Source organism: Macrobrachium nipponense, chromosome 9 (assembly GCF_015104395.2).
Source record: "Macrobrachium nipponense isolate FS-2020 chromosome 9, ASM1510439v2, whole genome shotgun sequence".
NCBI lineage: Eukaryota > Metazoa > Arthropoda > Malacostraca > Decapoda > Palaemonidae > Macrobrachium > Macrobrachium nipponense.
Window position 1 is genome coordinate 57,958,576 of NC_061110.1, and position 27,178 is coordinate 57,985,753.

The 27,178-nt window shown below is 38.9% G+C and overlaps 1 protein-coding gene and 1 long non-coding RNA gene across 9 annotated transcripts in view; one reads left to right on the plus strand and one right to left on the minus strand.

The window, feature by feature from the left end:
- LOC135217861 (1-phosphatidylinositol 4,5-bisphosphate phosphodiesterase delta-4-like) overlaps positions 1 to 27,178 on the plus strand; it is a 329,361-nt gene that overhangs the window by 216,796 nt on the left and 85,387 nt on the right. For all 8 annotated transcript variants that reach the window (XM_064253878.1, XM_064253877.1, XM_064253874.1 and 5 more), the window contains 2 exons: positions 23,677 to 23,775; positions 24,079 to 24,173. In XM_064253878.1, coding sequence (XP_064109948.1) covers positions 23,677 to 23,775; positions 24,079 to 24,173 — 194 coding nt within the window. The remainder of the gene's footprint in view (positions 1 to 23,676; positions 23,776 to 24,078; positions 24,174 to 27,178) is intronic.
- LOC135218451 (uncharacterized) lies at positions 9,250 to 9,814 on the minus strand. The gene is made up of 3 exons (XR_010315331.1): positions 9,696 to 9,814; positions 9,472 to 9,554; positions 9,250 to 9,342 (listed from the first exon to the last, which is right to left on the minus strand). It is a non-coding gene; the product is annotated as an uncharacterized LOC135218451 (long non-coding RNA).

Genomic DNA, 27,178 nt, shown 5'->3' on the forward strand with positions numbered 1-27,178 from the left:
ATGTGTATGGGCTGGCTTGTGGCCTTGCTGGTCCCATCTTTAATGAATCGTTGGTTTCCTGTGTTGCACATTGTACATAAACCTGAATAATCACCAAGTAAACCTTCTCTATAAAGCCATTTCACAAATTCGTCGGTGTTGCTTAGAAACTCTATCACAATGCTAATATACAAATGAGTACGTATAAGTGTCGAACTCATCTGCAGAGACATTTTTCGGGAACAATACTTTATGTTTTCTATCCTTGATGGTGGTGAACTACAGAAAGAATGAATTCTTCAAGAGAAGGTATAGGTGTATGAATCATATCCATCAGACACGTTTTTTATTGGTTGGTAGTAAATTAATCCATGTTCCTTGGGAATTAGCTGGGTCAACCTGATACAGGATTGGTTTGATTTAAAATTCCCGCTCTGAGGTCCAGGCGATCTACAACGCCTCACTGCAGTGATCTCAAGAACTACGGGAGCTCCGACCTCCATGTCACCGTTCACATCAACTGGGTACTTAGAAAAGTTATTTTCATACAATCAACTTACCTGTCAGATATATACTTAGCTAAGACTCCGTCGTCCCCGACAGAAATTCAAATTTCGCGCCACTCGCTATAGGTAGGTCAGGTGATCTACCGGCCTGCCCTGGGCGGCAGGACTAGGAACCATTCCCGTTTTCTATCATATTTTCTCTGTCGCCGGTGGTATCAACATTGTTGTTACTACCTCCTGACCTGAAATCTTATTTCAAAGCATTTGATCATCGTTTCATCGGACTTTTTGGTGACGTACCTGGATCGTGTTTTTGGCATTCGCTACTGTGGACTGAATTTGGATTTGCTTTTGGATTTTTTCTCAGTATGTCTGATTCAAGTGTTAGTGTGAGAATGTGTGTGAATGTAGGCTGAAAGGTGAGGATACCGAAGGCTTCGGTTGATCCTCACACTGTATGTCGTAAATGTAGGGGGTTTGAATGTTCTTCATCTAATACCTGTCATGAATGTGAGGGGTTGAATGCTGAAGAATGGAAGACTCTAACTTCTTACTTGAGGAAGTTAGAAAGGGATAGAGTGAGACGTGCATCAAAGGGTGTGTGTTCAAGGCCTATTGAGCCTTTTATTGAGTCTATCTCTCCTAATCTTAATGTTTTTGATTCTCCCTCTATATCGGGACTTTCACAGGCTTTGCATTCAGAATCGGCCTCTGAAATCGCCGACCTGATGGCTACTATCCACAAGATGAGGTCCAAAATGGCGGCCCTAAAAGGTAAGGATAGTGACAGTGACATGTACAGTGAAGTGAGTGCTCCCAGTGTTGTGGAGGGGGCGTTTGATCGTCTCTGCGACGCTCCCAGGCCTAGACCGCTTCCAAGCTCCCATGCCCAGAGGAGAAGGAAAGTCGAAAGCCTTAAGGAGGTCGTGGAGAATCCCCAACGGTCAGACGTCCCTTCAGCAGGTTCTGTTTCGCATCAGACTGCTCAGGACCGCTTTAGAAGAAGCGTCCTGCGAGAGTGCTTCTCTTCTTCTCCCTCTCCTTCACCTAAACGAGGGAGGAAGGATTCGGATCTTTCCAGGCCCCTGAAAAGGCATTGGAAAGAACCTTCTTTGAACTCGAGCCCAGAGCGCTTTTCTGATGAAGCTCCCTCCTCGATCAAGAAGGCGAAGTTTGTGCCTACGTCTCCCTATATGGATGTATCGGATCGTTCTCCTTCGAGGTCTCCCTCTCCTCCCATTGAGGAGGACGCCGGGGAAGCTTCTAAGAGGATCCTACTTGCTGTTCAGGAACAACTAGCCTCCTTGGTAGGAGTTCTGACTAGAGATTCAACGCGCAAGAAGGACGTTGCGCTTCCTATCAAGAAGTCTCGTCCTCTTTCACCTGCCAGGCGCGAGGCGCCTTCCAGACATGAAGCTTCCTCTTCCAAGCATGTAGAAGAGGACTTGCATTTCAGAACAAGTGCAAGAGAAACTCATGACAGACGCGAGGCTCCGGCCAGGACGCCAGCCGTACGCGAGACGTCTTCTAGGCGCGAAACGTCTTCCAGATACGTGCAGCCTATCAGGCACGAGATGCCAGCCAGGACGTCAACAGGACGTGAAGCGTCATCCAAACGCGAAGCTTCAGACAGGCGCTTGGTGCCAGCCAGGACGCCAGCCGAGCGCGAGACGTCCTCCAGACATGAGGAGTCACCCAGGCGCGAGGCGCCAGCCAGGACGCCAGCCGAGCGCGAGGCGTCCTCCAGACGGGAGGAGTCAGCCAGGCGCGAGGCGCCAGCCAGGACGCCATCCGAGCGCGAGGCGTCTTCCAGGCGCGAGGCGTCATCCAGATACGAGGAGCCAGCTAGGCAAGAGGCGCCAACCAAACGCGAGGCGTCTTACAAGCGTCATCCGTCTATCAGACTTGATGCACCAACCAGACGTGAGACGTCTACTGTTGTCAAGAGGGACTCTGTACACTCTCTTAGTCCCTCTCCTATAAGGAATAAGGAGTTTGTCTCCCTCGGATAGAAGACTTCCTGTTTTTGCTGGGGATTCTCCTTTGGACCCTGAGATGGACGAGAATTCTGAAGACGAGGCTCGCGGTAGGGAAGGACTTTCCAGCTACAAAGTCTTAACAGCCCTTCTTCTTGAGGAATATGGGGATGCGTTAACTCCCGCCGCTCCTCCCTCTCCGCGCTCTCTGTTTTCAAGCGCAAAGGTGCCTAAATCCTCGTCTTTCCTTAAAATGAGACTTACTATCTCTATGAAGAGGGCTCTTCAGTCACTAAATACTTGGATGGATACTAAGAAGGAACTAGTCAGGATGGTCTTCTGCATGCCCCCAGCGAGACTCGCTGGCAGAAGAGCCATTTGGTACGAAACGGGAGAGAATATGGGTCTTTCTCTCCCGTCCTCTGCCGAAGCAGACTTTTCTACCTTAGTGGATGCGTCTAGAAGACACGGACTGAACTCTGCCCGTGTGACTTGGGGCATTTCGGAATTGGATCATCTCCTCAAGGGACTCTTCCACGTTTTGGAAGTCTTTAATTTCTTAGATTGGTCCCTTGGGGTGATGTCCAAGAAGGCTCATGACGCTGAGGGTCTCGACCCGGAAGTACTCCTTTGTATACTGTCGTGCATCGACAAGGCAGTACAAGATGGATCCTTAGAAGTCTCCTCTTTATTTGGAGCAGGACTGATCAAGAAGAGGACGGTCTTCAGTGCTTTCTTGACCAAAGCAGTCTCACACACTCAGAGAGCAGCTCTGTTGTACTCTCCTTTATCTGACTTTTTGTTTCCTTCTCAGTTGGTGAAGGACATTTCCCGATCACTAACTGAGAAGGCGACTCAAGACCTGCTTCTTAAGTCATCTAGGAAGAAGAGGAGACCTGCAGCAGTAGTTGAGAAGAAAGGGCCGAGTATGTCTCTTCAGCCCTTTCGAGGAGGCCCTCCCTCCAGAGCGCCCTCTAAAAGGAAGGCTCCTGAGAGGAGAGGTAGATCTGCCTTCCGTCCCTTTAAGAAGGGAAAGTGATGCTTCTCTCCTCCAAACACCAGTAGGTGCCAGGCTCCTGGGATTTGTGGAGTCCTGGGCACGTATCAACACGGACGCCTCATCAATGTCGGTGATAAGGAAGGGATACCTTATCCCTTTCCTGGACAGTCCTCCCCTGACTTCAACTCCGCGGGAACTGTCAGCCAGATACAGGGATCCTGTGCTGAGGGATGCTCTTCGACTGATGGTGGATCAGATGTGGGACAAGAGAGCGATAGAACTAGTACTGGATCAAACTCCCTGGGGTTTTACAATCGCCTTTTTCTGGTTGCGAAGGCCTCGGGGGGCTGGAGGCCAATACTAGACGTCAGCGCTCTGAACAAATTTGTTCAGAAGGAGAAGTTCTCTATGGAGACTTCGGCCTCAGTCCTTGCGGCTATGCGCCAAGGAGATTGGATGGTGTCTCTGGATCTCCAGGACGCCTATTTTCACGTCCCGATTCACCCTTCATCGAAGAAGTACCTCCGTTTCATGACGGGGGGAAGGATCTTTCAGTTCAGGGCCTTGTGTTTCGGCCTGTCCACAGCTCCTCAGGTCTTCACAAGCCTGATGAAGAATGTGGTGAGGTTTCTTCACCTCAAAGGTGTAAATATCTCTCTGTATCTGGACGACTGGCTCATCAGGGCCAGATCAGAGAGACAGTGTTTGGAGGACCTTATGTTGACCCTAAAACCTGATCAGATCGTTGGGATTACTCGTAAACCTCGAGAAGTCGCAGCTGACCCCCAGACAGAACTTAGTCTATCTGGGGATTCAGATGGATTCTCGGGGTTTTCGAGTACTTCCTTCGCAAGAGAGACTCGCAAAAGGCTTGGAGAAAGTCTCTCTCTTCTTAGGGAAGGAACAGACGTCGGCGAGGGAATGGTTGAGCCTTCTAGGGACCCTTTCCTCGCTCGAACAGTTCTTCCCGCTAGGAAGACTTCATTTACGTCCACTTCAATTCTTCCTCAAGAAGTCTTGGAGTTGGAAGACCGGACATCTTTCAGACGCCTTTCCCATTCCAGTGGAGATGAGACCTCACTTAGAATGGTGGTTGCCCCTTTGAAGGAGAACAAGGGAGTCTCCCTGAAGATCCAGAACCCAAGCCTAGTGTTGTACTCCGACCCGTCGGAGAAAGGTTGGGGAGCAACATTAGGCTCGAAGGAGGTTGGGCACCTGGGAAGCAGCGCAGGTGTCCTGGCACATAAACTGCAAAGAACTCTTTGCCGTACACCTGGCTCTGAAGAGTCTAGAACCTCTTTTGGTCGAACAAAAGTAGTTCAAGTAAATGTGGACAACACCACAGCACTTGCCTACATTCGGAAACAAGGAGGGACTCCACTCCTTGTGCCTTTACGAACTTGCAAGAGACCTTCTGCTTTGGACGTCCCAGAGGAACATCTCAAACCCTGCTTACGAGATTCATTCAGGGAGAAAGGAACGTAAGGGCGGACAGACTCAGCAGGAGGAACCAGGTCCTTCACACAGAGTGGACCCTCCACTCAGAAGTGTGTCAAGATCTCTGGTCTCTTTGGGGGACCCCTCATGTGGATCTCTTCGCCACGTTCCTCTCCAAAAGGCTGGAAGTCTTTTGCTCGGTGGTAGAAGACCCCAGAGCTCTGATAGTTGACGCCTTCCTACTAGACTGGTCTCACGTAGACGTCTACGCTTTTCCTCCTTTCAAGATCCTGGGATTAGTTCTTGAAAAAATTTGTGGCTTCAAAGGGGACAAGGGTGACCCTGATAGCTCCCTTTTGGCCGGCACAAGATTGGTTCACGGAGGTGGTGGAGTGGATGGTAGATTTTCCCAGATCCCTCCCAAGAAGGATGGATCTTCTCAAACAACCACACTTCCAGAGGTATCATCAAAACCTCCCCGCTCTCGCTCTGACTGCCTTTCGACTATCGAAAGACTCGTCAGAGCGAGAGGGTTTTCTCGTAAAGTTGCAAGCGCGATCGCGAGAGCCCGCAGAGCCTCCACTAGACGAGTATATCAGTCCAAGTTGGAGGTTTTTAGAAGGTGGTGCAAATCTAAGAAGTTGTCCTCCTCCACTACCTCTGTAACGGAGATTGCTGATTTCCTGCTGTTCCTAAGGGAAGAATCTCATCTATCTGTATCCACAATAAAGGGATACAGAAGCATGCTTTCGGCAGTCTTCAGGAATAGAGGATTAGATCTGGCAGATAATAAGGATCTCCACGATTTCATAAGATCTTTTGAGACTACGAAGTCTAAGGAACCGGTTCCTCCTAGCTGGAACCTAGATGTAGTGCTCAAATTCCTGTCATCCGAAAGGTTCGAACCTCCTCATCTGGCATCTTTTTGAGACATAACTAGAAAATGCTTATTCCAATTATCTTTAGCTACAGCAAAAAGAGTTAGTGAACTGCATGCTCTGGAGGATAGAGTAGGATTCAAGGGGGACTCAGCCATTTGCTCGTTTAAAGCTTTGTTTTTAGCTAAAAACGAGAATCCCACGAATCCCTGGCCTAGACTTCGAGGTTAAAGGCTTATCGAGTCTCGTAGGTAGAGAAGCAGAGAGATCTCTCTGTCCTGTAAGAGCTCTAAAGTTCTACCTTCAGAGAAAACACCAGATGGGGGGCTCTAGACAAGGTCTTTGGTGCGCGGTAAAAGACCCCACAAGACTGATGTCCAAGAATGCTCTAGCATTCTTTGTGAGAAACGTCATTACAGAGGCGCATAAGATCTGTCCTGACGAAGAGTTTCAACTGTTGAGAGTGAAAGCTCATGAAGTGAGAGCAGTAGCGACGTCTCTCTCGTTTCAAAAGAATATGTCACTAAAAAACATCTTGGATACGACATTTTGGAGATGCAACTCAGTATTTGCATCTCATTACTTGAGAGATGTTCGTGTGACTTACGAGAAATGTTTTTCTCTAGGTCCCTTCGTGTCTGCGGATACGATCCTGGGTATAGGAGCCAACACCAATCCTTAAGTGTATACATACCTTCTTTTTAGATATGTTCTAGACTTTCTTCTAACAAAAAGGGCTAGGTGTCACACTGGCGGCCAGTCACTGTTGTTCAGTAAGGAACTCTTGTGATATCTTATTAGATGAGTATTATTTTTTTTTTTTTTTTGAAAATTTATGTATGTGTGCGTATTGTGTTTTTGAGTTATGGTTGTTGTGAAGAGTTTGGGGGATAACTCGGAACAATCTTTATTACTAACATGTGGTTAGGATCAGGTGGTCGGGATTGGTTGTATGCTCCTTCATAAGGTGTATTGTCATATAAGTGGATCAGCACCCATTGACAAAGTCCTTTCAGCCTCTGCCGAGTAAGCGGATAAGACCCCATCGGCAGACCCACAAGAACTCTTGGCCATAGATCATATATCTCGCTAAAGTTTCTTGAGGTGATGCAGACTACTGGGCAGCACCCACATTTTCTACCACCTATCAGGTAGGAACCAAGGTTTATTTATACCTACCACATATGTTGTTTACCTGTCTATTCCAGAAGTAGCTGTCTCTTACCCTCCACCAAAGGGTGCCAATCAGCTAAGTATATATCTGACAGGTAAGTTGATTGTATGAAAATGATATTGTTATGATACAATAAAGTTTCATACATACTTACCTGGCAGATATATATGATTATGGCCCACCCAGCCTCCCCGCAGGAGACAGGTGGAAGAGAGAAAATATGATAGAAAACGGGAATGGTTCCTAGTCCTGCCGCCCAGGGTAGGCCGGTAGATCACCTGACCTACCTGTAGCGAGTGGCGCGAAATTTGAATTTCTGTCGGGGACGACGGAGTCTTAGCTAAGTATATATCTGCCAGGTAAGTATGTATGAAACTTTATTGTATCATAACAATATCATGTTTCATGGGAAATATTGGCTGATGGGAATTGGTGTAAATTGGTCAGATAAGTGACTTTTCGAGTAGATTTTGGAATGCTGGACAACTTTGATTCTATGCATTTTTTTTATTTGGGATCATAGTTTAGGAGCTGTAGGCTGTCTGTGGATATGTAAACTACCCAAAATATTTTTCCTGCTGTCCTAGGTGTATGCTTTGTCCAAGTTTTATTTTGCCATATGTACTGTAACAATATATTTTTGATAGCATGGTTGCTGTCTCGTCCTCAAGGAGTACCCTTTCCATGGTCTATCCAGAGCTCCATGGTGACCAGACTGATGTCAAAGAATTCTCTTAACTGGTATGTTGTAATGATAAACATTATAACACATGATATAGAGTATAAATGGACTCAGGATGAGAGGGCAGTCTCTGTTATCCTCAGTGAACGCTAATACAGGCAGTCCCCGGGTTACGACGGGGGTTCCGTTCTTGAGGCGCGTCGTAAGCCGAAAATCGTCGTAAGCCGGAACGACACTTGGAAATATGCCTTAAACTAAGAAAAAGTTAGAGACCTTACCTGTGTGACATGCAAGTATATTGCATGATGTGTAGTGTGGTTATTTCAATGGCAAAGGATGGTTCTTGAAGGTATAATTCTTTATTAAACTCTTGTGACACTATAAAGCACAATGTACTACACTTAATCCTTAGGTTAGATTATACACTAAACACTATATTATGCACTGTACACTTCGTAGTAGTATTTGGTAGATCCTGGAGTACACTAAAATCCCAGTCTGGTAGCTCTGGAAGGTAAAAGTATAACACAATTAGTACAAAATACTACACAAAGTCCTGAATGCAATATGTAAATTATAGATATCAAGAGTAAAAGAGTTAATGTATGTTAATTAATTCCTTACTTTTAGTTTATAATTCCTTACTTTGAGTTATATCAAGAGTAAAAAAGTTAATGTATGTGAATTAATTCCTTACTTTTAGTTTAAAGTTGTCCTGCTATGTAACCCTGGATGCACAAAGTCTTATGTGGCCCCATAGCCTACATCATTCAGGGGGTTCTGGAATGTACAAAAAATAATTAGTATGTCAGTAAGTACTCTATGCATAGTAAGTTACATACAGTAATATGCACCATACAGTGGTTTAATATCACATATATAACATGTATAAAACTTAGTTAATGTATGTTAATTTTATTCCTTACCTTTAGTTTAAAGTTTGTCGTTCCAATGTAACCCTGGATGGACAAAGTCTTATGTGGCCCCATAGCCTACATCATTCAGGGGGTTCTGGAATGTACAAAAAATAATTTTGTCAGTAAGTACTCTATGCATAGTAAGTTACTACAGTAATATGCACCATACAGTGGTTTAATATCAACTGGTATGCATAGTATAAATGATTGGTCTACAACCGCCCTGTTCAGCAGGGAGTGTACAGTATGTACGTAATTCCATGAGGGACCTTGATCACTTATCCCATGTGAGAGATCTTGGTCACTTTTTTTTAGTATGTACGTATAAACTTACTTAATGTATGTTTACTACACTATGTATAATTCCTTACCTTTATGTTATGTAGTAACCTGGACAAAGTTTTATGTGGCCCCATAGCCTGCATCATGGAGGGGGTCCTGGTTTTCTGGAATGTACCAAAAAAGTATCAAAGTTAAGTCATGTTATGTATGTTTAGTAAGTTACATACAGTAACCATACGTACAGTGGTTTATAACATGTATGTACATAATCAAACTTGGTTGGAAATTCCTGTAAAAAAAAGTTATGTACGTATGTAATACATATGTACTACTGTATGTAAAAACCTTACTGTTCATACTTTGTTACACTACATGTTACCTGTGATACGTATACTTTCCTGAAGGGTTTTTTCCATCCAAAATGGTGCTTCTACTTGTAGTTATCCCGTTGATGACACTTGTAGTAGTAATTTGTTAGTAACAACCTGGAGTTGTGTGAAAAATGTTGGTTCTGGAAGGAAAAAGTAACAAAATTAGTGTACAAAATATACACTACAGAAAGTTGTGAATGCAATATGTTAATTACTGTAGATATATCAAGAGTACTAAAAGAGTTAATGTATGTTAATTAATTCCTTACTTTTAGTTTAAAGTTGTCGTTCAATGTAACCCTGGATGGACAAAGTCTTATGTGGCCCCATAGCCTACATCATTCAGGGGGTTCTGGAATGTACAAAAAATAATTTTGTCAGTAAGTACTCTATGCATAGTAAGTTACATACAGTAATATGCACCATACAGTGGTTTAATATCACATATAACATGTAGTATAAACTTAATTTAGAAATTCCTTACATAACTTACCAACTTTTAGTGAGTCTCAAAGCTGTTACCTAGGTTGTGGGAGATGGAGGTGGAGGTGTAGAGCATTCATGATAAGGATGCATTCCAAACCTAACTTCAGTGTGCTTTATCACAGATACAGGCTAGGATGATGGGCAGTCTGGAATGAAGAATTAATATTAAAGGACAGTATGTAACCACTTAGGTGTACAAAATTTATTGTACGTATGCAAACATTAAACACAACTGAGAATTCCTTACCTTCAGCAAAATGAAGACATGTAGGCTATGTAGAGGTCTGGTTTATGTAAGTCACAGGTGCATGCCAGTCTGGAATGATAATGTAATAGTACATATGATTATATAGTATGTATGTTACATACATAACATGGTGATACATATGTAATAATAAAACATTAATAAAAAAAAAATGTCCTTACCAAATTCTAGTGGTTGGCTTTGCTTACTGGGATGGCCATATGGTACATGAGAGTGGGTGGCTGGGCTATGGAGTGGGATGGGCAGGTGCTTGGGAGTCTGGAATGATAAAAAATATATAAAATGATAGTTACTACTACTGTAACTACTGCACATGTTATTACTGTTTGGACATATGTAGTGTGTAATACGTATGTTTCAATATAAAAAATGAAGAATTCTTTACCTGAAGAATGGGAGAGGTGATACTACTCGTATCAACTGATTTGGGCTCGGAGAGGTGATACTCGTATCAACTGATGAGGGTATCAACTGATAGGGAACATCACATCTGGAAAGAATGATATGGGTACTAACAAATATTATTATAAGGTGGATGTAATTGTAGCATATGTACACTTTTAATAAAATTTCTATTAGCAATTTATAAACATTTTAATACAAATTTGTTAAGGATTCCTTTACCTGATGTATAGGGCGAGGCATCAAAACCATGGAAAGGCTCAGGGTCATCTGGGTCACTGTCACTATCAAAGGGGTCTGAAATGAAAAAAAAAAAAAAAAATAATAAGGTTATGCAACATCAAACACATTGTACCACTATGTAAGTTAGTGTACGTATGTATGTAGGGTGTAAACAATTTCCAACATGAAAATGAGAAAAATGAAATTGCTTACCTGATTGTACAACGTACAGGTGGGCGGGCTGATACAGAGGGTCCAGGTACAGGGGGATCTGGAACTGTCACAGGTAGTACAGGGAGATCTGGAACTGTCACAGGTAGTACAGGGAGATCTGGAACTGTCACAGGTAGGTAGTACAGGGGGATCTGGAACTGTCACCACTTCTGCAATAAAATTACAAATGATGCAAAAATTAATGAAGTTACAATTTACTCTTACATTTAGTTGTTACATTAAAAAATTAACACATTTTAATATGTACACTATGTAAAAAACATAAATTAGTAAAACAGTTCAGAATTCCTTACCAGGACTAGGAGTGGGAGGTGGTGGTACTGGAGACTTGTGAAAGAAAGTGTCAAGCCTGGACTGCACACTTCTCTTCGTCTGCTTCTCCTTCAGGGTCTCCTTGTAGAAAGTCACCAAATCCATGATTCCTCTCTTGATTTTGTCAAACCTAGAAACGTTAGGGTCTTCTGCCTCAAAAGAAGCCAAGGCTCTCTCCAGATGAGTAAAACCCTCTGACAAGCCTTTCACAGGTAATGACCTGGGTTTTGGCTCTGGTGCCGCCTCCTCTTCCTCAATCATTTGTTGTTCAAGTTCTAGTAAGTCCTCTGCAGACAATTCCTCTCCATGGGAAGCCAGCAGCTCTGTTACATCATCAGGTTCCAAGATCGAGTTTCAGCCTCTTACTTAGCCCTACGATCTTCCTCGTCACAGTCTCGACGTCTTCTGCCTGGTCAAAGCCTTCAAAACTGTGCACAAACTGTGGACACAGTTTCCTCCAGGCCCCATTTAAAGTGGTCGTCTTCACCTCGTCCCAAGCACTTGCAATGTTTCTTCAATGCATCTGCAATGTTGTAGCCCTTCCATAATTGCTTCAGTGTCAACTCCTTGTTAGCTTCTTCTACTGGCCCTCAAAGCAAAACGTTATGGTCCTTCTAAAGGTAGTAAGCCTTGAAATTAGCTATTACTCCCTGGTCCATTGGCTGTATCAGCGATGTGGTATTGGGTGGGAGGTACACCACCTTCACATTAGGATGCATGTCGCTCAAATTTGAAGGGTGACCAGGGGCATTGTCCAGGACTAAGAGGGCCTTAAAAGGCAGACCCTTCGAAGTCAAATACCGCTCCACTGCTGGCACGAAATGGTCATTGAACCAATCTTCGAAGACCATTAAGGTAACCCACGCCTTCTTGTTAGATTTCCAAATCACAGGGAGTTGACTCTTGAAAATGCCCTTGAAAGCCCTGGGATTCTCGGCCAAATACACCAGCAAGGGCTTCAGTTTCAAATCACCACTTGCATTGGCCCCAAACAGCAAAGTCAGTCGCTCCTTTCCAGCTTTATGGCCAGGTGCTGACTTCTCCTCCTTGGAAAGGTACGTTCGATGTTTGGCATTCTTTTCCAAAATAATCCAGTCTCAATCCACATTAAAGACTTGGTCAGCCGTGTAACCACCATCCTTAATTATCTCAGCCAAACCACCTGGAAAACTTTCTGCTGCTTCGCTATCAGCACTAGCAGCTTCACCTTGCAGCTTCACATTATGCAAATTTGCACGAGCCTTAAAACGGTTAAACCAACCTCTACTCGCGGAAAATTCACCACCAGCACTGCCTTCGCCAAACTTTTCACTACTGCCTCATGCAGCGCTCTAGCCTTCTCCTGGATCACACTTAAGCTCACCGGAACACGACGCTGGTTATGGTCACCTCCAGCCAGATCATGAGCAATTTCTCCATTTCAACAATGCTCTGGCTACGTTGCTTCTCGTTTATCACCGTTTACTTCATCGGTGCAGCATCCTTAACATGCTTCAGAATACGTTCCTTATCCTTCACAATGGTTACCACCGTGGTCCTGCTCAAGCCTAAAGAACGGCCTATTTCAGTGTTAGTTTCTCCCTTCTCCGAACGCTTTAATCACGTCATATTTGACCTCCATCGTGATGACCTTCCTCTTCTTGGATGAACTATCATCGGAGGAAGTACTTTGGCGTTTAGGAGCCATTGTAAATTTGCGAAAATGGCAAGGAATTTCAGCAACGTCTCAGCACACAACCTAGTGAAATGCAGGCAGGCACGCGATTGAAGTGGCGTCCTTTCGTATTGTTACGCTTGGCGTCCTCGACCGTCCGAGGTCGTTGTTCGGTCAATTTACCATACAGTTTAATAGCGTTAATTAATTTATGCACCTCCGCTCAAAAACTAGTTCTGCATATGAGGTATCGTTAAAAAGCATAACAAAACGTCGTAACCTTGGAATTTGTGTTGTAATCTAACCAGAAACTTAGTTTTTTTAATTATGTACTGGAAACAAGCAATGATTTTTCATTATATTTGCGCTTTTGGACTGTTTTAAACTGCGCATCCCAAGCTAGTGTATTCACGCCCGCAAACTAGTTCCGCATATTGCGGCGTCACTAAAAAAAAATTCAAAAAATAAAAATACAAAAAAAAAAAAAGTGTCAAAAATCATCATAACCTCAAAATTTTTGTTGTAATGTAACCAAAACATATTTTTATTATAGTACTGTGCTAAACTATAAAGGATTTTTATCATAGCATGCGTTTTTTAAAAGCGGTCGTTAACTCGGGCGTCGGAAGCGTCAGCGTCGTAACCTCGGAACAAGCGTCGTAACCCAGGACGGAATTTCCATTGAATATTAAGAAAAAGCGTCGTAACCTCGGAACGTCGTAAGCCGGAACCGTCGTAAGCCGGGGACTGCCTGTACCTAGTTTTCCTACTACGTCAAAACCGCAAGAAAATGAAGAAGTGGCTATGCCCATATGCAGTCATATTGTTTACATACAACAAAAATCTGACCAAGACGCCATTCCTTTCTTGGGTCGTGCAAGAAACCAGAGCTCAGAGAAGTTCGTTCTTCGCTTATCGACTCAGCTAAGTGCATAGTTGTAAGTTACAGTTAAAGAATTTTTATTTGGACTGTAGAGCAACATTTTATTGTGAATGAGAAACCGTAATCGGCTTATTATGTTTTTTGATTGTTAGGCTAGGTCCGAGAATTTCGTTCTTCACTTACCTATGAATTTCATTAGTACTGAGGTTCATGGAAACATATAAGTTGAAAGCTAAATGTACAATTTTAAATTTCATTTAAAAATTTTGCTACTTTGTAACGTGGAACAATGATTTTAGTCTGCATGGAAAATTGTAAACCGTCGTTTTTCACCAGTACATACCTCATCGGTGCTAGCGATTTACAATCGTTAGCACAGAGAGTTTCGATCTTCGCTTATTGATTTCATTACTTACCAAAGTTCATGAAAACTTCCAACTTGAAATTTCAAGTGCGCTCTAAAAATATTTTAGTTTAGACCAAAGAACAATTATTTTAATGCACGTGAAAAGCTGTAAACCAGCTTTTTCACTAGTGCACGTCGGCGCTTCTTACAAATTGTGATCGATAGCTATTTGTAGAAGTGAAAGTTGTTTTGAAGAATTTATCATTCTATTTGGAAGTTTTATCTAAAGAAATATTCCACAATTATTATTAATAATAGATAATCAGTTTAGATAACGATGTCAGCAGTAGTCTATCAGGCAGTAGCCTACAATCTATGTCGATTCAGTGAGAATATGTTAGCTAGACTGTAGCAGATATTGTCTGTAGCCTAAAACCTAATATTAGGCAGTAGCCTAGGTTTACACCAAAGACCTTACGGTTAGGTAAAAGGTTACAGACAATTTTCCCATTCTATATAACCTGTATATTTAAGCATTGTCTTAATACTGTAGGCTATCATTTGCATACCCTTAAAAGGGAATTAAATAATCTAGATTGATTTGATCAATAACCTGGGCTAGGCGATAGGCTAGCCTAGCTATAGTAGACCAAAAACAGTTGATCAGGATTATACAATAGCCTACACTTGGTGATAACCTAATAATAAGGTTTCACATTAGTAATTTACTGTTTTATATAGACCAAAAGCAGTACATAGACCAAATGGACTATGAGGTAGTAGCCTATCTTGAAGGCTACAAATTACATCTGGTTAATCCCATACCTTTAAAGGTAAATTAATTAAGAATAGAAAATAACCTATACTATTAGGTGATAGCTTAGCTTTAAAATTTCACATCAGTTAGTTTCATATTAGAAAAAAAAGTATATATTAGTTTTACCAGACCACTGAGCTGATTATCAGCTCTCCTAGGGCTGGCCCGAAGGATCAGATATTTTTACATGTCTAGGAACCAATTAGTTACCTAGCTACGGGATCTACAGTTTATTGTGGGATCCGAACCACATTATTTCAAGAAATTAATTTCTATCACCAGAAGTAAATTCCTCTGATTCCACGTTGGCCGAGCCGAGAATCGAATTTTGGACCACTAGACTGGTAGCCGAGTGCAAAAACCATTCGTCCAACGAGGAAGTATTCAGAAGTTACTGTTTTATATAGTAGGCCAAATAACCCAGGACTAGATATAAACAATTTGAATTGACAAAAGTTGTTAGCATAACTATGAATTTACATGTAAATACCTTTCTGTTTTTATATAGCTTTTACATTTGATCTAGAATAATCTGGATTAGGCAATGCCCTATACTAGGCTAAGAGAGAACAATTTAGGAAACATCCTACTGTTGGTGTACTAAGTGGTAGTTTAGTCCAAATAGCCTCGGATGGGATACAAACAGTAACCTAGGCATAATTAATAATCTAAAACCATTTAAAAACAGTGTCTTTGGCTAACTAAACAAATTATGCAGTACATAGGACATTAGTCTAAATGGTATTACAATTAAAATTAAAATTTTACATAGCTATTGCAAAAATACATACTGTACAACCATATACAGGCTGTCAAAGCTAACTTAAATCTCAAAGACATGAATGTACGTGAGAAAGACACGGTCGTGTAGGGGAGAAGGCGATGCACTCCTTTCACTTGAAGACGATGACACCACTAAGGACGGGGAGATGAGGATGGCATAGGTATAGTAGAAGGAGAGAAACTCCTCTCTCTATGTGATCTCTTACTAGTCCGTTTCCGACTCTTCTTCTTTGTAGACCCAGCAGAAATCCTCTCTTGCAAAACAGAGTCCAGTGTCTTGTAGACTTCTTGAACTAAAGCCTCGGACGGCTCAGCAAGAGCAGGCGATGACGTCATAATAGGGAAAGGAGACGTCACAGTTGTGGGATGAACAGCCACCGCATCTGGCATCCTAGGCTGAGAGGACGCTGGGAGTTGGCTGGTCTCTTTCTTTCTCTCTCTCTCTCTCTATATGGGAAAGACAAAAAACAAGGAAAAAATATATGAGAAATATAGTAACTCAGAATGTGAACTAATAGCGGTAGAATTTGAATCTGAAAAATGATGAACATAGTAATATATAGACCTCCTAATACTAAAGAGTTTGACTTAATAATTGAAAAATTGGATGATATATGTAGAAATCACAAGGACTGGACTATTCTCCTATCTGGTGACTTCAACTTTCCTTTCGTAGAATGGAAAGAACGAATAGGAGATTGTGGTTGTACTTATACATATAAAAAAGAGAGTAATAGTAGTGCAGAAGATAAGAGGCAATTTGAAAAGCTATTAGATATGCTACTAGAATACAAACATTCAACAAATAAATCACCTGCCAACAAGAAAGGAAAATACTTTAGACATAGTATTTGTGAACGAGATGAATTATGTTAAAGAAATAATAGTTTATAATGCGAATATTTCAGACCATAATGTCATAGAATTAACAGTTCATTCCAAAGCAAGTGAAAAATAGAGATAAGCAAGAAATGAAAAAGTGGGAAGGATATGGAAAATACAACTTCTACAGTAAAAATATAAAATGGTCAGAAATTAAGAAGAATTAAACAAAGATTGGGATAACATTTTCGTAAGTGATGACATAAGGGTAAATACGGAGATATTATATAAAAATATTGGAGAAAATAGTGGAAAAATATATACCGAAGAAGAAAAGTAAACATCATTCATGCATACAAGAGACAGAAGGATCTTGTTCCAGAAAATCAGAAAGTGGAAAAAAAGGTATTGCAAAAGAAAAAATGCATGGAAAGTTATAGAACTAAAAGTAAGATAGAAAATGCAGAACAAAAAGATTATACAATCAAAAGAAAATGAAAAAACGGGACTTGGAAGAAAAAAACCCTATTAAATATCAAGCAAAACCCCAAGCTATTATACTCATATGCGAAGAAGATGAATAAAAGAAGAATAGAAATAGGCCCTCTGAGAATAGAAGGGAGATTAACGAATGAAAAAAAGGAAATTTGCAACATACTGGCAGAACGATATAAGAGAGAATTCACCCCTAGAATAGATAATGAAGATAATGATATAGAAGTAAGGGATGAAAATAGTGAATATTTAGCTGACATAGATATTAATGAAAGCTGATATTGTGCAGGCTATTAATGAAATTAAAAATGGAGCTGCTGCAGGGCCTGATGGAATTCCTGCTATTTTGTTAAAGAAAGTAGTTCATTCTATCGCAAAGCCACTTGCAATATTATTAAGACAAAGTGTAGATACAGGCAAGATTTATGATGAGCACAAATTAGCATATATTACCCCTACTTTCAAAAGTGGATCAAGACTAGAGGCAAGTAATTATAGGCCTGTGAGTCTAACATCACATATTATGAAAGTGTATGAAAGGGTAATGAAGAAAAATATTATGAAACATTTAATAAAAAATAATTTGTTTAATAAAGGACAAACATGGTTTCGTACCCGGAAAAAGTACACAAACCCAACTGTTAGTCCACCGTGAGAACATATTCAAAAATATGAAAAGCGGAAATGAAACAGATGTGGTTTATTTAGACTTTGCAAAAGCTTTTGATAAAGTAGACCATAATATATTAGCGAAGAAAATTAGAAAACACAATATCGTGGATAAGTAGGAAGATGGTTAAAAGAATTTTTACACAACAGAAAACAGATAGTTATTGCAAACGACGAGAAATCGGATGAAGTCAAGGTAATATCCGGTGTGCCGCAAGGTACGGTGTTAGCTGCAATACTGTTTGTTATTATGATTGAAGACATAGACAATAATGTGAAGGATTCGGTAGTGAGTAGTTTCGCAGATGACACAAGAATAAGTAGAGAAATTACTTGTGATGGAAGATAGGAACGCTCTACAAAGAGACCTTAACAAAGTATATGATTGGGCAGAGGTAAATAGGATGGTATTTAACTCTGATAAATGTGAATCAATAAATTATGGAGACAGAGAAAGAAAGCTATATGCATATAAGGGACCTAATAATGAGACCATCACAAATAAGGAAGCAGTTAAAGACCTTGGTGTGATGATGAATAGGAACATGTTATGCAATGATCAAATAGCAACTCTGTTGGCAAAATGTAAAGCAAAAAATGGGAATGTTGTTACGGCACTTCAAAACAAGAAAAGCTGAAACACATGATTATGCTTTATAAAACATATGTTCGTAGTCCACTTGAATATTGCAATATGATATGGTACCCACACTATCAAAAGGATATTGCACAAATAGAGAGTGTACAAAGGTCCTTTACAGCTAGAATAGAAGAAGTTAAGGACCTAGACTACTGGGAAAGACTACAATTCTTAAAATTATATAGTCTAGAAAGGAGAAGAGAACGCTACATGATAATTCAGGCATGGAAACAGATAGAAGGAATAGCAGAAAATATCATGGAACTAAAAATATCAGAAAGAGCAAGCAGAGGTAGATTAATAGTGCCCAAAACTATACCAGGAAAAAAATAAGGAAAGCACACAGGACATTAATCCACTACGCACCCAGCATCGATAATGCAGCGTCTATTCAATGCGTTGCCAGCTCATCTGAGGAATATATCAGGAGTGAGCGTAGATGTGTTTAAGAATAAGCTCGACAAATATCTAAACTGCATCCCAGACCATCCAAGATTGGAAGATGCAAAATATACCGGAAGATGTACTAGCAACTCTCTGGTAGACATTAGAGGTGCCTCACACTGAGGGACCTGGGCAACCCGAACAAGATGTAAGGTCTGTAAGGTAAGGTAAGGTAAGGTCTCTCTCTCTCTATCTTTTTTTCTTTTTTTTCTCCCCTGCAGGAGAAATAGACACGTCATACGCTTGACTGGTCTGATACAGGTGAGTAAGGTAGCCATACTGAAAGTAGGTGTGTTTCATGATCTTGGAAATATCAAACTCTATTCAGTAGCAAATACTCCTCTCTCTACAGCAAGGCAGAGTGAGGAGTGGTAACAAACCCTGTGAGTATATGGTTTGTTACTTGAACAGTCAGAATTTTCTTTGGTTCCCTGGTTGCAATGAATCTGCTCATATATCATTGCACGTCAACCCAGATGGCTGAGTTGTTAGATATCTGTTTTTCTATATGCTCACGGGCATGAGACCACCTTCTCTTGAACTCTTTCTTCAAAAGGGGTGAGGGGGTCAGGTGGCTTAACTCCCAGCCAGTTTAGGATACTTGTACATCCCACCAAGTATAAGTCTATCCTATTCTTAAGACCGATGGTTTGTTCCGTATATGAACAAATCACAAATTTTTTTATCAATTTGTATTTTTCATAGCCAACAAACTGAGGTCTTAACATTTACTGTCCACCTTTAGCCGCCCCTCTCTATGTTATAGTTCTTGGGTTGGGAAAAGACTAAAGATCAGCTAATACCTTGTACACACAGTAGTTGCCAGATGTCACAGATTCCTTGTTCACAATCTTTTGATTGTTTTTAACCAGTTAGCAGCTGGCGCTTGGAAAATATCGTATTGTTAAGACCTGAGGTTTGTTAGCTATAAAAAATACAAATTGATTAATTTGTGAGAGAGAGAGAGTTAATTATACTATATCATTTAATCTTATTAAACTTACCAGTACAGTATTAATTTATATTAATATTTGAAAAATAGTCATTATTGTATAATAAAAATGTATTTAGTCATGAAAATAACAACAAAATACACTAATTAGTAAATATTTATTGATGGAAAAACCCATAAATAGGCAAATTTTCCACGAATAATGGGCAGATGTTGTGCAAAGAAAATTCTCTAATAGGCGAGTCCTCGAATCTCGAGAATGGGAATACTACAAGGGGGACACTGTGGTTACATTATATCCATACAGACAGCCCAGTCAAAGATTCTAGGGAAACAAAATTTAAAATTTCTTATCCCTTTTGAAGACAAACACCTTGCAGTTACAGCAGTCATGGAATACAAGGCAGCATTAACAGAATCATTGATTTATGATTTTGTGATTTGACTAGTATAGGAGTTTTCACTTCCCTTCTGCAGTCCTTTGCACAACAAAGATTGTTCTAGAAGGGTTCCAATTACTTTTTCCCTGAACAGGGTTCTTAGACTTCGATCAGCCCGCAATTCAGTGGACCTGATACAAACAGCTGGTCTTTCTCTTAGAGGGGGACAACCACAACTCACAAGCTACAGTATGCAATATTCTTGATTGAATTAGCATCAGGAGCTAGTATTAGCAAACTGGGCTCTCATAGACAGGAACAATACATGAAGCAAAAAGTTGACAATCAATTTTTATTTTTCTCTGGCCTGTCATTCCTGGCTAAGACTGAGACTCCTTTTAAAAGGAAATCTCCTATTCAAAGTAAACTAGAATTAGCAAACATAACATTATGCCCAGTTCATGCACTTAAGGTTGACCTAGAGGTCATGGCAGGCATCCCAAAAGGTCCGTTATTTTTCTTTTTCTTTCCTACACTCTAGCAACACTTGCCCCAAGCTTGAACAAATTCGACTACACTTTGTAGCGGTAGGTGGCATGGATATTCTTGACCCATAGACGCTACAGCAGCAAATCACGAGTCTTCCCAACAAGTGAGTATGGTAATTATAGCTGGGGAGGGTTTGACAATTCTGCAACCATACCCAGCATGCTTAGGTAAGTCACCACAGAACTTCACCTTAAAAAACAAGTTCACACTTGGTTTCTTGTTCTTTGCTGCCAAACCTAAAGGTATTTGGAATAAAAAATGTGGGCTTGAAACTAGTGGGTTGACCTGGATAAAAAATGTTTTTGGTTTGTTGTGATTAGACTCCAATAGCTTTTCGTCACCTGTCAGTTACTTGGTGAAGCTCCTTGAGGACGAGACAGTAACTATACTATCAAAAAACCTTGCCACTTCCCTGATGTAAAGACATGGGTTTTGGGTATGGCATCATCCTACATTGACCAACAAAAAGGAATGGTGTCTTGATCAGATTTTGGTCATATGTAAACAATATGACTGTGTATGCGCATAACCACTTCTTCATCTTGTGGTTTTGACATAGGAAAACTGAGTCCATTTGTACTCTATCACGTGTTATAATGTTTATCATTATGACACATGCACGGCCATAAGACCACACCGGTCAAGAGAATTCTTTGACATTAGTCTGGTCACCATGGAGCTCTGGATAGACCATGTAAAGGGTACTCCATGAGGACTCAACTGCGACTACCAAAAATAGGTTTGTCCTACGTCAAAACTTGTTTTTGATTACATCAAGTGTTAGCATGTAAACACCAAACATTTTTCTTAATACAGTATATTCCCTTTTAAAAATGGTGGTGGTTGGGTGGGAGGATCTTATATGCCATTAAATACAGGATCTTAATGACATGGGGAAATAAAGGGAATGAAATTAGTGCTAGAAAGCTGGATGTCGGAATGATTAGGATGAAAAATTATTAGATGTAGGCAATTCTTTTGAGAATAGTAAAAAACTCTTGGGGATTTTTCTGAATTTGGAATAGCTTATCAGACACAAGAAGCAAGACAGTTCCTGGGTGCTGAGCTACTAGCTGCAGCTGATAGTTTTCTTTCAGTTGCAAAAGTTTTAAGTGTCAAAATTTTTCATTGCATACAAAATAGGTTGTATAGTTAATGATTTTTGGTGAAACAAATAGGTTTGTGTATACGGTGGTACCTCGTTTGTCAAACGTTTATGTTGAACATTCCATTTTTCTAACGAAATTTTTGAGAAAATTTTGTATCATTTGTCAAACAAATGCTCGTACTTCGAACTGACCGATTATCTAGTTTATACTTAAAATATTCGACAGCATACTGCGTCCTACAAGAAAAACTATAATCGCATTTTTTTTTTATTTACAATATATATAGCTTAATGATAACCATATGTATTCGACAAAATAAATAAAAGAATAAAGCATTTCAGCATAAAATTTAGTACAAAAGAATAAAGCATTTCATCATAAAATTTAGCATAAAAGATGTACTTCAAAATCTTATGTCACTGCAGTGACATCACTCGCAGCTGACTTAAAACTGAACGAGGAAGTGTTGATATTGTTTTGATATTGTTGAGGAGAGAAAGAGAAGAGAGAGTTTAAATATTACTGTATGTATGAAAAAGCAATAACATTACATAAAAAAGGAAATTTCACAGTAAATTTAATATGATGAAATATGAAAACAATCAAATGCAAAGCAGAAACAATAAAAAAAAGTCATAATTGAGTTAGTGTTCAGTGCTGAGTGAGACGGTATAGTTTAACCAAATTCAACAAAATAGTAAATGAAAGAACAAAGCTTTTCACAATAAAATTTAACATAAACGATAAAAAAAATTTCGTCATTGCAATGATGCACAGCTAACTTGAGATAGAGGGAGGGAGCGGAATAATGAATGAATGATTTTAAGTTATCGTGTGTCGTGATATTGTTGAGGAGAGACTGTAAAATCTTTACTATAATATATATGTAAAAGCAGTATCAATTCACATGAAAAACTAAAATGTTATTTCACAATAAATTTAACATATTAAACACTAAAACAATTGAATGCAATACAGTAATGATAATAATAATAAAAAAGTATTAGGACTTGAGCCAGTGTTTGCTGTGCCAAGTGAAACGATAAACAGGAGAGGAGAGGGAAGACGGGGTGGGTCTGCTTTGTACTGACTTACCAGCTTTTTACGATTTTTCACAGCTGTAAAAGTAACTCGACTCCATGGTAAACACACTGGAGCTGCATTTAGCCTCTGCGTGCCTTTGGTTGTTTGTTTAAACGACTTCCTTGTGAAAAGCTATTTAATTTCTTTCCTTTTCTTGTGTTTTTTCTTATTACTTATTTGTTTGCAAAATCTTCATGTGTATTTCAAATTCTGCCATTTGCAAGCAGTAATTTGATGTATTGTGGCATAATTAATCTCTTTCATGCACTTTAGATCCAATTGTAAACACTTCACCAATCATACTCCTTTCATTATCCTTTTAAAATGTGAATAAAATTGATTTTGTTATCAACCTTTGTCTACTCCAACCATTTCTGTTTTCTAAAGGATTCCCATCTCTCCTTCCTCCATCCCCCAGCCGGCCGTGCGCCATTTTCACCAAACAGTTTGTAAATCAGGCACAGAAACAAAATTTTGTCAAAAATTTTACTTGATATAACACTATTTTAATACTTTACACTTAATTTAACTTTTGAACACATTAATGATAGAAAAAAACTGAAAAGGGGGACTTTTTGGATTAGCTGGAACGAATTATCCTGATTCCCTTATTTCTTATGGAGATTTTTGTTTCATGTTTCAAACAAATTGTATTTCAAACAGCCTTCTGGAATGGATTAAGTTCAAAGTTTGAGGTACTACTGTATTAAAATTCCCTTCAGATAAGGTCACCCATGATTATGTTTTATAGGATTATTCATTGTATTTCTTGTCCAAGAAGTCTTGATAATCATTGCCGTTTGTTTAGGATTAAGAACTTTCATACTAGTGTATTATTTCAAAGGATTTTAATAAATAGTAAGATGTAATGTTTGATAAGAGATTTATATGCAGTGAAATTCCATGGCAATATTGTCTTTTTTTCAGATATGTTAGCCACAGATCCAATTCCTGAAGACATTGGTGCAGTTCCTTCTCCAGAGTCTCTCAAAAACAAAGTTATTGTACGTGGCAAAAAACCCAAGGGTAAGTGCTCTCTCTCTCTCTCTCTCTCTCTCTCTCTCTCTCTCTCTCTCTCTCTCTCTCTCTCTCTCTCACAGAATTTCTTTGTGTCTTTTGTTTGAGTACATTTTTTATATGTTCTTAACTTTGTTGTAATATATATACTAGTAGTATAGTAGAAAATTAGTTTTTTTTAATTTATTTTTTGGTATTTTAAGTTTTACTGTGATGCTGTAAAATTCTTCTTCTTTTAGATTATGTACAATATCTGTATTTATGACTGACTTGTTAAGTTTAATAACAAATATTGCAACTGCTATTGTTTAGGTTCAGAAATAGAAGAAGATGATGAAGATGATGATGATGATCAAGACAAGATTGACTACATCGATAGTGATGATGGTGCCTCACAGTCCAAGAAGGTAGGATTTTTTCTACTATTTTTTTTCCTATTTATTTTGTATTTATCAAATATAAAACTTAATGCTTACCCTACTTAGTGTCTTCTCAAGCAGAGCAAAAATCTTGTTCTTTCTGTGGATATGCCCTTTTGTAAGAGCTTCAAAAAGCAATATTTTGTTTGGAATGGCTTTATGATATTGAGTTATCTTCCCCTAATCTCAGCTGTTGTTTGTTTTAATTTTTGATTTTTAACTACCTTAGTTTGAAAAATACATCATGAGTTTTTTTATTTTTAGAGTAGAAATTAGTACTCATACACTCATGACATACTGGGTAGAAAAAAAACTGAAGGTATTAGAAAATTAGGAGTTTAATAGTTTTTCACATTAGAACACAGTATTTGCTTTCTGTGTAGGTAGTAAACTAGTGATTTTTTAGTTTGAGTACATTATAGTATAGGGGTTGTGGGCTTAGATATTGAAAGTAAAATTAAATGGATTGACTTAACTACATAAGATTTGCTTATTTGGGTCATTTTATTGTTCTCAGGTACTGACTGTAAGTATGGATCGGGTGAGAACATTTAATCATGAACAACCTCTCTATTTGTTTTAATACTTTAACAACACAGTAGTTGAGGAGTCAGGAATAATACAAAATGGCACACTCAAAATTTATTTGCTAACTGAAGTCAATATTTGTGCCTGCCATTACATTTGAACAGACTAAATAATATGACCATGACCTAGAGAGTAAAAAATTACTTTTATTCATGCCTTCAAAGGACTTGCCTTTTTTTCTGCACATGCATTTCGTAAACTGAAATAATTTGTCGTTCTTTTACTCATATTATACTGGCGTCGTTAGATTATTTTAAAGTTTCCTTCTCTGTTTGGTTGTAACAGGCTTCTAGTTTGGTTCTCTTTTATTATTTTAGTGATGTTATGTTCGTATATTTTATGAATCATTTTAATGGGTATTAGTTGAATGAAGCCACATGGAAAAATTGTTTCTCTTACATTTGGGGACTAGCATTAAGTTTTGAAGTTGGTTTTAAATGAAATGTAATAGTATAACGTTTTCTGCAAAATAAATAATATTGGATGTTTACCTGTTTAAAACAATTTTATTTTTCTGTTCTGTTTACGGTACGTATTTACAGATTAACTACATTAACACCATTGTCTCTCAGTATTCTACTTCAGTGTGAATTATGTTTTTCTGTTACCTGGTTGCTTAGTATACTTGAATATTGGTGTTCATAATTGATGTATCAAATTTATTTTATTATGCTTTATTTTATCCATAGCAAGAAATTTTTTTCTCAAAACAAAAGTTTGATTCCCAAATTTATATGTTATACATGTTTAGCTTATTTTGGTCTATGTAAATGAAGTCTAAATAAACACTTATTTTAATGATGATAACAGCAGCCTTGTTAAAGGAAGACATACCTACATGCATACCTACATGCAAGTGTTTTTTGCTCTGTAAAGAAGATACTAATATGTTAGTTAAAGTAGGTTGCCATTTACAGATTTTATGATGTAGTATATTTTAACTATGTATTGGTTGATTTATGGATAGTTGTTTATATTTAATTATTCATTCTTAGATTTAAAATGTGTGAAGAATTGTTTTGAAGTGGAGATAACTGTTTGGAAAGCTTTAGTTTATGAATTAGTGTTTGAATGGTGATGCTTTTGAGTAAAATGTAGTCGTGTACCTTACTAAATATTATTATTTGTATATTATAGGTGTTAAAAGGAAATCAGCTATACTAGTTATAGGTAAGCTTTATAAAGATTAGTGACAAGAATGAAGTAAGGTAAAACTGTATGGTACAGGTGTACTGTATACACAAGTGAGATGTGAAATTGTGGTACGTAAATGGTTGAGAAATACAGTAATAGCACCAGTTATTTCTCACAACCCCATTAATTATATACTGCTGTATTTCTGTGGATAAGGAAATCCCACGACACAAACTTATACCAAGATTGAGAGGCCACTACTGCATGTGCTCATTCCTGAATGTGGCTTAATGACCACCTCACTGTTAATTTTTGTGTGACTTGCAAAGTCAGAACTGATGCGCTTCCCAGGAATTCAGTTTTGTAGTGTTTTGTTGTTGCATTCATTATCTTCATTCATTATTTTACAGTACGTATCTATTTTCATTCCTAAGTGTTTGTGTGTGGTTTGTGTAATTTTACTTAGTAATTGTGTTGTATTAGGCATTGAGTATCATACCCTCCCCTTGGGTTTATATTAAGCATGCCTTCATAGTGTTTGCTTTCTCAGTATTTTTTTATTTCTTAAACTTTTATACTTCTTAATTTATTCATTATTCTGCTGTATTAGTTGGGCTAGGTGGCTTTGTTAGTGCCTTTACAATTCAGCACTGTAGTTTATCCTTGTTGTCTTAGTTTGTTTTATTTGTTCTTAAGTTTTCACAGTTTTTGTTTGACCAGTTCTTCGGCTTTCAGTTTTGGTGGATTTTTAATAGGAACTTGTAATTTGATGGTTTTTTTTATGCAAAGTAATTGGAAATACATTGTAATATTGTGAAATTCTTCTTATATTTATGAACTGGACACTTTTGTTTTTTCCTTTTTATTCATCATTTAACTTTATACCAGTGAATTACTTAAAGAGTGTGGGTCTTTGTGTGTCATTTGTGAGTTAGGCATTACTGTGCTACATGTGCTTCCATTTTTTGCCTTGCCACTCCTTAGTGTATTTGTCCGGGATCTGGCGGGTGGCCTTTGTTCCTATTCATCTTTATTCCTCCACCATTCCTGTGATCATGGCTGCTTTAGAGGCCATAGTCACTTTATCCATCTTAAATTAAGGTTGTGATGAAAAAAAAACTACAATTTCATAGCACAAAACTAAGTACATTTACAGGAGAGGCCCTGCAATCTAAACTGTTAAAAGTTTGTGTATCTGGGATTTCCATGTGTCTAGAAATAAGGTAGTAGACAGTGATTGTCAATGTATGAAAACTTGTTTCTTTAAAATT